The following is a 13,038-nucleotide window of genomic DNA, read 5'->3' on the forward strand; positions in this document are numbered from 1 at the left end:
CTGTACCAGATGTCTCATTATCCGCACTAGCTGTGCTCCAGCTTGCACAATACTGCTCACCTGGAAGGCTTGTTAAACACTTTCCAAATCAGTAACTGTATGTGTCTGTTTTCTGTCGCTGTGGAACAAGTTACAGCAGATGCGTGCCTTGCCCCATCAGGGTCTGACAGGTCTAGAAGTGGGAAGACCAGGCATGCTCACAAGGTGCTCTCATTCTTGGAGGCTGGAAGCAGGGTCCTGGCTGGTCTGCACGTCTGTCAGGAATCTGTGGAGGGGACCCTGCTTCTCACTTAGCGGCCCAGGCTGGTCTTGAGCTCACTGTGTAGCCCAGTCTAACCCCAAACTTGGAATTCGCCCATCTCAGACTCCAAAGGGTTGGGATTACAGGCCTGTGCCACCTGCTTGGCCAGAAGGTCTCACACTGAGTCTGATTTCAGCTTCCTGATTTCAGCCAGGTCCCTTTGAGAGGCTCCCTGCATAATCTGCAGGAGAGATTTAATCTAATCACAGAATAGAAACAAGTCTTCCTAGTCACCATTCCAGGAAATGCAGGCCATGACCCCGGGGATAAAATCTCAGGGGCCACATTAGGGTTTCTGCCTACTGCAGTAGGAGGGGCATAAGTCGCATCTCCCATAGGTCCCAGGTGGTGGCCATGATGCTTCCTGGCAGCTGATGTCTGAGAAGAGCACTTACCTATGCTGACTCTACAGGCATTAGTTTGGCTTAAACTGTTACAGAGAAGGAAAATGCAGCCAAGAGCACTTCAGCCAGCACACGAGACTACTACCGCACAAGTACTGGACAGTCAGACTGGGTCTGAGCCAGTCATGCCAGAGTCTAGCTGTAAATCTCATTGTGTCTAACCTGGCAAGTTACAGTTGATGAACAAGGAACTGCTAGCAGGAAGGGCTAGAGCCTTGTCTTATCCAGGCTTTGGCTGCTCAGTATGCTAACCCAGAGTTCCCATCCAGACATGCACACCCTTAATCCCAGGTGTGTATATAATATATATACCTTGCACAGGCCTGCAGCCCCTGTGTATGTGTATGTATTTACGTATGCATGGGAAGGTGCCCCCTGCTGTATAGACATTATATCCCACCCAACCTGTCCATGGTCCTGTGTGCATCATATTTCTGAAACCACGATGAAATCCCAGCAGCCTGGAATGCCATGCACATCCATGGTGGGAAAGAAGAATAAAGTCTCATCATTTCCAAGGAGATTGACAAACTATAAGTAATCATCTTAAACAAATTAAGTCAGTTCCAGAGAGACAAGTTTCCCATGCTTTTCCTCATGTCTATCTCAGCCCTAGATTGTACATTAGTGCACAATCGAGTGTGTGTGTGTTAGTGTGAGAATGTGTGTGAGTATGTGAGTGTATTAGTGTGAGAATGTGTGTGAGCGTGTATGTGTGTGTAAACGTGTGAGAATGTGTGTGTGAGTGTGAGCGTGAGAATGTATGTGTGAGAGAGTGTGTATGTATGTGTAAGAGAGAGAGTGTGTGTAAGAGTGTGTGAGTATGTGTGTGTGTGTGAGAGAGAGAGTGGTGAGAGTGTAAGTAGATGCTGAATGGTCTAGGGAATGTGAGATGGGGAGAGGAGATGGTAAAGGGTGGCAGGCAGGGACATTCGGCACACAGCGTACTCTTTCAGGAAAATGTCCTGCTCTTACACAGTGCCATAGACATTGAATAAGAAACAAAGAGAGGAAGTGCCAGGGTCCTACAATCACCAGACCTTAGGATAGTCCAAGAGGCCCAACCCCCTAAGGGTTTCACCACCTCCTGGTCGCACCAAGCTTTCAACAGGGTCCACTGGGGACCTCAGCAAAGCCTGCTGTTGTATTCTCGCAGGTAAAAAAGCAATGGGTGGCTGACCCTGGTTGCTTGCTTCCGACCTGATTAGCTACACTTCCTGCCTCATGAGCACATGTGGGAAACGTCCCCTTACTGTTTCCACGGAATGACGACACTTCACCACTTAAAGAGAAAGCGATGACTGCTGCTCCTGAGTTTCCATTTCTGCAAGGCCATGCAGACGAGGGATGGTGTTGCAGGTGTCTTTTGAAAACTCTGTAGAGCGGTCTTTCATCACAGCTGCCCGCAGCTTTCTAGCCTACCCCTCACACTTAGCGGCCTGCTCACTTCACATCTTGCGTACACTGTTCTCTGGGCCCAGATTCCAGAATATAACCTAATAAAAGATTTCATCTAATAGATTCACTTATTTATGTCGATGTTCTTACCAAAGGTATGGGGTTTTTTTCCCCTTTGAAATTAAAGTACAGAGAGATAGGATGTCCTAACATCCAGGATATAAGTGAGGTTTTCCCACTCAGCTTCAGCCATCTAAGGCTGCACAACATGAGTGTTCCAAGTGAATGAAGCATGAAATATCAACTTTTCAGATAGGAATGAGAAAAGCAAGGGTCTATTTTTCTATCCATTTGAAAGCCGACCCTAGTCTCAGATCTTATGGTTGGACTGGTTGGTTATGGAGTTGGGCTCATCACCTACTGGACTTGGACTTAGCCTTTGTAGACCCTGTCACCTCCTCCCTGAACACCTATGGATCTCCTGAGATTCGTGTGTGTGTGTGTGTGTGTGTGCGTGTGTGTGTGTGTGTGTGTGTGTGTGTGTGTGTGTGTACACGTGTGTGCATGTGCGTGTGTGTGTGTGTGCTGCGTGTGTGTGTGTGTGTGTGTGTGTGTGTATGTGTGTGTGTCTGTGTGTGTGTGTGCGTGCGTGGCGCCATTCTGTATGGCGGTCGAAGCCAACCTTGGCTACGGTTCTGTTGGCACTGTCCACTTTTTCAAGGCAGGGGTTTTTGTCGGCCAGTTGCCCCGTAGGGTAAGCTGGCTGGCCAGTGAGCTCCAAGCACCCATCTCTCCCTCCCTCTGAGGTGCTGAGATTACAAGTGTGCATTGCCATGCCCAGCTTGGGTTTTGTTTGTTTGCTGTTTGTTTTGTTTTTCTCTTTTCAACATGGCTTCTTGGATTGAACTCCAATCCTTATGCTTGCCAAGCAAGAACTGCACCAACTGAGCTGTCCCCAGCCCTCCCACATTCTCTTGTCACCCAGCCTTCACTCCTGTCCCTTAAGCTGCAGTGCTAGCCCCGTATATGGACAAGAAATGTGCCTTAAGCCTGTGGAGCCCCTAGTGAACTGTTGGGTCCTGTACTGCGCCCTTGGTAATGGCTGAGTAGTTTTTGACTGATTTGGCTGGGAGCTCTTGGAAAGAGTAACTGACTGTGCCTTCCTCTCCTACAGATCCCCACAGAGCCTGTAATTGACGCCCTGTGTTCTTCAGCAAACACTTGTGAAGAAGTTTTAGTGTTCTGGGGTACATAGCTTGGTCTCTTAGTTTAGTAACCTTAGTTTAGTGAAGGAAACCAATCATAATGTGGTGAGTGCTAAGAATCTGAGGTTCCTTTACAAGATGTGTGATGGGGTCCTTTGATCCCAGCATGCTGCACTCCTTAGTTCTTATTGACAATTTGACACAAGCTAGAGTCACCTGGGGAGAGGGAGCATCAGTCAACGGAAGCATTGTGTCAATCCGATTGGTCTGTGTGCGTGTCTATGAAAGACTGAACTGATTAATGATCACAGTGGGAGTGAGTGCCCAGCCCACTGTGGGCAGCACCATCCCTGTGGAGGTGGGCCTTGGCTCCATAAGCAATCTAGATGAGCAGGAGCCTGCAAGCAAGCCAGCAAGCAGTGGTCCCCATGTTCCCTGCTTCCAGGTCTGCTTGAGTTCCTGTCCTGACTTCCCTAAGCGATAGACTATGACCTGAAATAAATCTTCCCCTCTACAAGCTGTTTTTGGTCATGGCATTTATCACAGCAACAGAAAAGCAAACTAGAGCACACAACAGACCTTTAATAAGTGATAGGTGGATGGACAAATTTATCATTTTCCTCGAGACTTGAAAGCATGACCAATGTAGGTCCTGTACTTTGCCTTCTTGCCTGGAATTTCCCCTTTAGCAATACATTCCTTTGGAGTTGAGACTTTGAACTCTAGAATTTGCTGATTAAATACAAATTCTCTTGGAAGGCCTTGTACATTAAACAGCTGTTATCATTAGTGCTGTGATGGGGAAAGTTTGTTGGGTAACATTCCAGACTTGTTAGAAGGGTGATTCCAGGGAAGGAGCCAGGCGGGGGTGGGGGATGGGGGAGATACCCCAGCATGATCCCAGAGTCTGAGAGAAGTGGAAACCGAGATGAGCAGGGAGATTCAAGAGCAGCCCACACAGTAGGCCTCCCGGCAGGTGCTAGAGCTTCACTGTTGGCCTCACACAGTGCTCTGAGGTCTGCTTACCCTTATGCAGAGCTTGACCCAGCTACCTGCAGCACATCACAGGACAAAATCGAGTGACTGTTCCCTGGCCCTGATTGTACAGCGAACACCTCAGCCAACACAACTCATCAACTGGGTGTTTGACTAAAGATGGTTGGCAGAACAGGTTTTTGTTGTTTTATCTTTAGTAAAATAAATAGTTCGGGTAAAATTTTGGTGTAAAGGGAGATTTAAAAAAAAAAATCAGTAGCTGGACAGTGGTGGCACACACCTTTAATCCCACCCAGCACTCAGGAGTCAGAGGCAGGCAGATCTCTGAGTGCAAGACCTGTCTGGCCTACAGCGAGAGTTCCAGGATAGCCAAAGCTACACAGAGAAACCCTAGCTTGAAAAATGGAAGGAAGGAAGGAAGGAAGGAAGGAAGGAAGGAAGGAAGGAAGGAAGGAAGGAAAGAAAGAAATCAATGACTGACAATACAACATAAACACACAGGCCTGGACTGGGGCAATGTTCTGTCTGTAAAGCTTTTGCCTTGCAAGCATGAGAACCCCAGTTCAGTCCCTAGAACCACACACAGCAAACTGGGTAAGGGGACAGTGATGTGTGCTTCTGAGCCTAGCACTGGGTCGGGCAGAGACAAGTGGGTCCCTGGCATCCTCTGGCTTTCTAGCCAAACCTACGTAGTGAATGAATTTCAGGCCAGTGAGAGACCTTGCTTCATGAATACAAGGTGGGTAGAACCTGAGGGACTAACTACCACTGGTATTATATCTCGGTTCTACACACACGTGCATATGCACCCATGTGCACACACACACACACATGCATATGCACCCAGGTGCACACACACAAGACCTTGAGGAATTTTAGCTTATAAATATAGTATAAAATTAACAGCTCCTAACTTTGAACTTCATGTGGCATATCTTGTAACCTTGACTACTAAAATACAGCATGGAATTGGAGAAGGGAAAAAAACAAAAGCTTTTTTGTTATTCAAAAAGTAGTTAATATGCACTGTGGAAACTTTGTGAATCCAATATGCCAAGAGAGAAAACACAGTCGTCTTCCTTATTATTTCTGTTTACTGTATTCTTTTTCTTTACCAAACTATCCCAATAATACTCTTAATGATTATTATTAACAGCAATGATCTGACAGTAAACCTTAGATTTTAATAGTAAACACGCTCACTCCTTAAGTAGCTTTATTCTCCACTGAACTAAGGATTTATTTTTTAAATGCACTTTCACATTTTTCGTTTTTATTGTCTGGTCAGTAGTTAGACATTCATTTGCCCTAGGTGCACGTTTTCATCTTAGCCCACCACCATGAGTTTCGTTCCTGGGGTGAGCCGGTGGGTCAGTGTGAGGGTTTCAGTGGGCACTACCGGGAGTTTTGACTCACTTTGTCCAACGCCTTAAGTTACTCAGGTAGAGAAGCTAACGGCTCACGACTGCCAGCAACTCTTGTGGTTTAAACAATGCCCTATTTGTCAGAATTTTCAGATGATTTAAGAAGAAAGGAAGGAAGGAAGGGAAGGAGGGAGGGAGGGAGGGAGGAAGGAAGGAAGGAAGGAAGGAAGGAAGGAAGGAAGGAAGGAAGGAAGGAAGGAAGAAGCGAGCCTTTCCAACTCTGAACTCTTGTCTTGATTGGTACCGGGGACATTGACTCATTCCCCTCAGGAATGAAGGTTTATCCCTGCTGCCTTCAGCCGTTGCCCTCTTTGGAAATCACTTGAGCAGAAGGCAGCAGCCTCTGTAGCCACTGCGGCTCCTGAACAACATGGAGCGGCAGAGCCCATCACCTTGTTCCAATGAGAGATGCCTCATCCTTGGAAGTCACCACAGATTCATCCCCAGGCACCAGGACCACAGGGTAGCTCGCCATCTACCAAGTCCTGGTCCCCTCCTCACCCACAAGAATCCTCCTTACACAAGAACTTCTTTTGTGGGGGATTAGGCACTGAGGCAACTGGCTGGATAGTTGGTTGGTTGATCACTGTAGGTACGAAATAATTCCCTCCATGGCGGCTGAGGGAGCTGTAGGGTCTCCATAACCATTTCTCAGAAGGAAAGAACCCAGGTGGCTCATTCTAGAGGATTTGTTTGTTTGTTTTTTAAAGCTAAAGCCAGGTTGAATGGACTTTCACAGTTATTTTCATGCTAAGATGATTTACCAAGCACGTCCTACATTTTTACATAAAGAACAGATTAAAATGCTGTCTTCCCAAGATGCCCCCCTCCCTTTTTAACCTTTAAAAATCCTGGGGCCTGGAAGCTGAGCAGTTAGGAGCGCTTGCTGCTCTTAGCAAGGACCCAGGTTTAGTTCCCAGCACCCACACGCTGACTTACAACCCTGAGTAACTCCAGTTCCAGGGGACTTGATCCCTTCCTCTGGCCTCCATGGATGCTGGGCACATGCGTAGTGCACCGTTTTTAATATGTGCAGATAAAACACTCATCCACATAAAATAAATCTTTTAGAAAAAATATTCCTCCAGAAACTATCCCCTCTCTCTTTAGACAAGACCTCACTGTGCAGCCCTGATTGGCCTGGAACTTGGTTTGTTGAGCAGGCTGGCCTTAAACTCAAAGATCCCCCGCATCTATCTCCCAAGTGCTGGGATTAGAGTTAAAGACACTCACCAGCACCCTGGCTGTGCTGTCTTCTAATAACAGGACTTCCTGCTTCCATTCATTGCAAGCTAGTTCTGTAGAGAACTGTTTCCAACATGAAGGATGGGGCGGGGGGGGGGGCTCACGGTAGAGAACACAGTCCATCTTCTTAGAGATAGGCGTAGTGCTTGACTTGGTCTGGGTCTGCAGGAGCTTGCCCTGCAGGGCCTTGTGGGGGCTCATACTGCAGGGGCTTATGGGAACTTGTGCAGCAGGGTCTTGTGGGAGCTTGTGCTGCAGGGGCTTATGGGAGTTTTGCTGCAGGGACTTATGGGAGCTCCGCAGCATTGACTTGCTCCTATCCTAACAGATTAGGAAGCAGAGATGGACCTGAAGGGGAGGTGGGCTTAACCTCAAAGGCCCTCCCACTAGCCCATGCTCCCCAGCCAGGTCGCACCTCCTAATGACTCCATAGCCTTCCAGAACAGTGCCATTGTTCAAACACACAAACCTGCATTTAAACATCTCACTTTAAGTGACAAAATAATTTCTTACTGACAATTGCTATTGAAACCAATAGTGGTTTCTATACAGTCGAGTGGCGTCACGTCCATTCCCATCCCCATGACTGTCTTGTAATTCCCAGGAGCTTATGGGGTGATTTCAGGGTGAGAGACCATGGGGTGGCCAAGCTGCCTTGCGGTGCTCACAGCACCCAGTGCCTGCCTCTAGCAGGTGGCTCATTACCTTCTGATGAAGTTCTAAGTTAAGCCAGATGCTGAAACCCAATGTGCCTCTGGGGCCCTCCTCAGGGAAGAGCTATTGGGGAATATCAGTGTGTCCCAAGGTCATCTGCACAGCTCAAACCACATAGGGCTCGCAGCTGTATAGCCGCGTCCTCTCCCTGCCCTACCAGAAAACTCAGGAATTCAGTTTCTGCCTGAAAGCTCCCAGTTTGTAAACACTGGCAGCTTCTGTTGTAAGGGTGGCTGCCACCGGGTGGGGACCATTAAGGAAAGCTCTTGGGTCACCCACATTCTAGTACAGGGTGTGAGCCCAACTCCCTGGCACATAAACATTGGCCTCCCTCTGTAACTTGTTGGGATCACCCTGGTTTTCCTAAAGAGCACCCAAGTTGCAGTGGGGCCTTGTCATACGCTACAGTTGTCTGTCCCCAGCACTTTCCCGCCACAAGGCCACGTGAGAATGCAGCTCATGTACTTCAAGGCAGTCAGCAGAGGATGCAGCAGGAAGGACCTGAGGACCAGGCTCTGCCTGCTTGCACCTCAGACCTGGAAACCAGCTGTGGGCAGTGATGGAGACAGGGGGGAGACTGACCACACAGCGCATCTCTCCTAGGTCCTACTTCCAGGCCGCCTCCCAAATCTGAACCTGAGTGTGGACAGGATGCCTCCTAGCACGGATGTTGGGGACTGGATTTTTGGGGAGGGGGGAAGTTGTTTATTTGTTGTTTTGGTTTTTGTTTTCTTTCTTTTTCAGACAAACTTTCATGTAGCCCAGGCTGTTCTGGGACTCCGATGTAGCCTAAGATAACCTCGAATCCCTTATCCTCCAGCTCCCACCTCCCAAGCACTGGGATTACAGGCCTGCATCTTACTGGTGCCTGCAGTGCTGGGGCTCGAACCCAGGGCTTCTGCATAGTCAGAAAATATTCTACCAACTGAGGGGCGCCCCAGCCCTGAAGCTGGGTTTCTGTCTGGTGTTGGGGAGTCACAGGTTCTAGTCTGCCTTGCTCCCTCTCCTAGAACAGTTTCCCTCCTTACTGACTACCAGTTCCCCACCAGGCCTCAGTGCTGTGTCTGTGTCCCCAGGCTTCCTGGGGGAAACTTCCAGAAGGTTTTCTCCGTCCTGGAGCGGCTCCGCCTGAAAGCAGGCTCACACTTGGGGAACAAAGGGACTGACTTGTTGGAAAGATTGAGTTGAGGATTGTGAAGGCCATCCCACACCTGGATGAGGGAAGACAGCCATGCTGGTGAGCCTGCGGGGGAGGGGTGTCAGTGGGCGTGGCCAGAGTCCCAGTGGCAGCAGCCCTGGCTTTGTGAGAGACACCTGCATCTGCCTTTGCATGAGGATTGCATCAAAGCAGAAGGTAAAAGTTGTGGAAGCAGGTGAATCTGGACGGAGCAGGCAAAAGGAGCCAACCAGGATGACTAAGCATTGACTCTGGCCTGGTAATCTCTAAATCAGCACTGCCTCCCTTAATCCGCAGTGATGTCAGAGCTGCCGCCCTTAATCCGCAGTGATGGTCTCCAGGTTGTTAGAAACCGCTCTGATTGCTATGATTGCTGGTGGCTGTTTCTTAAACCTTGCAAGCCGTGCTTTTCCAAGAAGTTACAGAGGGAAGGTGATCTCTAAGTGCCCAGGAAAGATTGCAGTAACAAATAAAGAGGGTTCCAAGCACAGTTCTGCAGTAGCCCTCCCCCTCCCCACAGTTCTGCAGTAGCCCTCCCCCTTCCCCACAGTTCTGCAGCAGCCCTCCCCCTCCCCACAGTTCCTGCAGCATCTCTCAGATACTAGCGAGCATCCTTCTGAGAGCACTGTCAGTGAGTCTCCACTCACAGACTTCCAGGTGCCCTGGTTTTTCAGTTCCCTAGTGAGTTTGTAGACTGGCAGGGTAGACATATAGGGCACATCAAAAGGCTCTTGGTGGCATATTTTCTTCCCCTACTTTTTCCCTCAGCTGGAAAATCAAAGAGAGTCTGTCTGTAGGCTCCTATGAGACCCTCTAAGAAGCGATGCTCATTTTACCTCATAGACCTGATTCTCCTCAGAGCCCCCTACCCCTCACCATGCTGTCTGAATCTTTTAATAAACCTGTTTTGGTGACAGAACCTCGGAACCCTGGTGATTGACACATACTACTTACTGCTCGGCACCCTAAACACTTTTGGTATAAGTTTATCTAAGTCTTTTGGGGTTGGCAGCCCTGGGTAATCTGGCAAAGCAAACACCTTAACTGGTTTCTTACATAAGCCCACAGTTGGCAGCAAGGCGCCGGACTCCGAAATTAAGCAACACTTGCTCATCTGAAAAGACTCGTGTGTGTGTGTGTGTATGTGTGTGTGTGTGTGTGTGTGTGTGTGTGTGTGTGTGTGTGTGTGTGGGGATTAATGTCCTGTTTGTTCTGGTCACATATATTGTTCTTAATCATTGGCTGACTTTAACAGTACTTTAAATAAAGCCTTCAAGGCGGAAGGTTCAGCCTAACCTCTGGACACTTGGAAGCTGACACTCCACCTTGCCTAGAGAAGGAAGGCCTCAATACTTTGATGGCTTTCAGGAGATAATGAGATTGGAGAAAATGGGGCTGATGAACTGATCCAGACTGGTAGGTACACGTAGGCATTGGGGCTCTCTGGACGGAAGGGGGTGGGGTGGGGTGCTAGCGTCCCCTGCACTCTGCAGCAAGCACCCCTACCCCTCGAAGGCACACGCTCAAACAAGCTCATCGGTTATAAGCTACAGTCTTTCTGTTTCTTCCTCCTTTCCTAATAAAAGGTATTTCTCTGTGGAACAGGACTCCTCCTCAGGCTCAGAACCCAGATTTTCTGTCTCTGTGGTGAGTGCCCTGCTATCCTCAGCCTTCTAGGGCATTCTTCCCTTGGATCCCTTGAGCCCTTTAGGAAACCCACAATGCTGCCCATCTCTGGCCCCACAGCTACAGTAAGGAAGTTTTCAAAGGAGCACCGTGGGCATGCTTCCACTAAGAACCAGGACTTCTATCCAGTAAAGTTACATGGGGAGGGGGTAAAAACACTGACTTCAAAACAAATCCTACTTTCCCCCTTTTTTTCTTAAAAAAACAAAAAAACAAAAAAACAGCTCACTGACCAAGACAGATTTCAAAACGTTTCTCTGATGCCCAGCAAGACACATCAATTGAGGTTTTTCAGGAAATAATAGGGCTAGCAAGACTTGTGTTGCCAGGTCTCTCAAAGCCTCAGGACTCCCTGGAGGCTAATTGCTGTTTACAGCCACAGACCTTCGTCCCTCCTTTGTAACATTTTCCATCTTAAGCAGGGCCCGCCCCATTCAGCCCCAGAAGCATGTTGTCCGGGTGGCTGAGTGGAATTACTACCAGTGGGAACTATGCCGCAAGAGGGGCGGGCGGTAAAGCTTCGAGGCTCAGCAAACCTTAGCGGCCTTTTCCACCCTCGGAGCAGAGGTAATTAGCATAGGGAAAATGACTAGGGTGTTGACGTCACCTCTTTCCAGTAGAAACTTACACTTTGTCCCTGTCTGCCTGAGGGCACGCGGGACTTGACTCAGGAATTTGCTGTCTAAACAGGACGCTCTGGAAGCCGAGCCCTCCCCGCCCCCAGGGGGCCGGCTCTCGGAGGAGCTTTATAAACTGTGGCTGGAGAAAGGATCCGTGTTCTCTCTCTCTTGCAAAGGAACCTCCAGCTTGGGCTTGACTGCGAGTGAGTGAGTCGTTCGTTAAGCGTCTGCCCGTTGAAAAAGCAGAATGCATTTTAGGGACTTTAACTACAATTTTAGCTCCCTGATTGCCTGTGTGGCAAACGGTGATGTCTTCAGCGAAAGTGAGACCAGGGTAAGCCTTCCGACAAACTGATTTCTGAGCATTTTCCAAGCACGAGGCTAATTGGGACAATTAGCCGAAATACTCAGGGGTGGGTGGCTCTCCCTTGGGGGTTTATCAAGTAAGCCCCAAAGTATTTACAGCCTTGAAAATCAGAGGCTGTTGCCTGAAGAATTAACTGGGATTGGATCTGGGTAGCGCTCCGTCTTTGAATGCCCCCAGGTTCCTTGCGCGGGAGGTTCGGACGTTGTGTGTGGCCACACAGGGCTCTTGTGAACTTCGGAGGGAGGCTGCTTCCAGCTCTTGTGCCCGAGTCCCTCGTGGGAAATATATGCTGTGAATGGGTCCCCTTTTTACAGTAATGGCAAGAGTCTGCTTCCAGCTTCCAGATCCTTCCGAGGAGAGAGAAAAATGCAGACAAAGCAAATATTAAAGCTCAGTGTAGGATGAGAGCAGCTCTCACCAGGTAATCAGGCACCTCACTCACTGCTTGTTTGCTGTTCCGTAAAAACGTGAGAGGCTTTTCCTCCCGTCGGTTACTGCCAAGCCAGCTACTTGATCTTTAATAAGAATCATGCGAATGAATATTGACTATGTTCTGGGTTTTTGGTTTTCTGTGGGGATGGTGCTTGTGTGCTATGCTTTATAGTCGAGCAATACTAGGACCTTAGAGGGTTTGAGTATTTTAGCTAATTGTGTGTGTTTGAGACCCTGGGACAGTAGTCTTGAACCTGATTGTCGAACACATCGTGTTCATGGACATACTACAGACTTGCTGTGCTGGATATCATTAGCCTGACAAGTGAATCACTCAGTTGTTTCTTAATTGGGTAGAGATGCGATTCAACTGTAACTGCTGGGTACCTACTGTTAGAACAAATAAGGTGTATGCGTGGTGTGTGTGTGCTGGTGTGTGGTGGTGTGTGGTGTGTGGTGGTGTGTGTTTTGGGGGGTGTGTGTGGTGTGTGGTGATGTGTGGTGGTGTGTGTTGGTGTGTGTGTGTGTGTGTGTGTGTGGTGTGTGGTGGTGTGTGCTGGTGTGTTGGTGTGTGGGGGTGTGGGGTGGGGGGTTTGTGGTGTTGTGTGTGTGGTGTGTGTGGTGTGTGGTGTGTGTGTGTGTGGTGTGGTGGTGTGTGGTTGTGTGTGGTGTGTGTGTGTGGTGTGTGTGAGGTGTGGTGTGTGTGTGTGGGTGTGGTGTGTGTGTGTGTGTGTGTGTGTGTGGTGTGTATGTGGTGTGTGTGTGTTTGTGTGGTGGGGTGTGGGTGTGTGTGTGTGTGTGTGGTGGTGTGTGGTGGTGTGTGGTGGGGTGTGGTAGAGGGTGGTAGTGTGTGGTGGTGTGTGGTAGTGTGTGGTGGTGTGTGGTGGTGTGGATTTAGCAGCAATGTGTGTTCTCTGGTGCTTTGGTTCTGAGCCCTGACTTGCATTCTAAAAATATTCACCAAAGTCATCTCTCCCAAATTCTGAATCATAACTTCAAAACTACACAGTTAGTCACGGTGCCTATTGATGAGGTCATGTGTAATCTCTGCTTTACCAAGAAACCCTTA

General features: G+C 48.8%; 1 protein-coding gene across 2 annotated transcripts in view; it reads left to right on the forward strand.

Annotated features, from left to right (window-relative positions):
* The window catches only part of Rcan1 (regulator of calcineurin 1), a 76,962-nt gene that overhangs the window by 56,525 nt on the left and 7,399 nt on the right, over window positions 1-13,038 (forward strand). Inside the window, exon 1 of one of the 2 annotated variants that reach the window (XM_032900406.1) lies at window positions 11,328-11,504. The exons of the other annotated variant lie outside the window; for it this stretch is intronic. Within the exon in view, the coding sequence (XP_032756297.1) occupies window positions 11,418-11,504 (87 nt within the window). The 5' untranslated portion in view covers window positions 11,328-11,417. Of the gene's footprint in view, window positions 1-11,327; window positions 11,505-13,038 lie in introns of those variants that run through there. 2 annotated transcript variants of the gene reach the window in all.

This window comes from Rattus rattus, chromosome 4 (assembly GCF_011064425.1).
Source record: "Rattus rattus isolate New Zealand chromosome 4, Rrattus_CSIRO_v1, whole genome shotgun sequence".
Taxonomy (NCBI): Eukaryota; Metazoa; Chordata; class Mammalia; order Rodentia; family Muridae; genus Rattus; species Rattus rattus.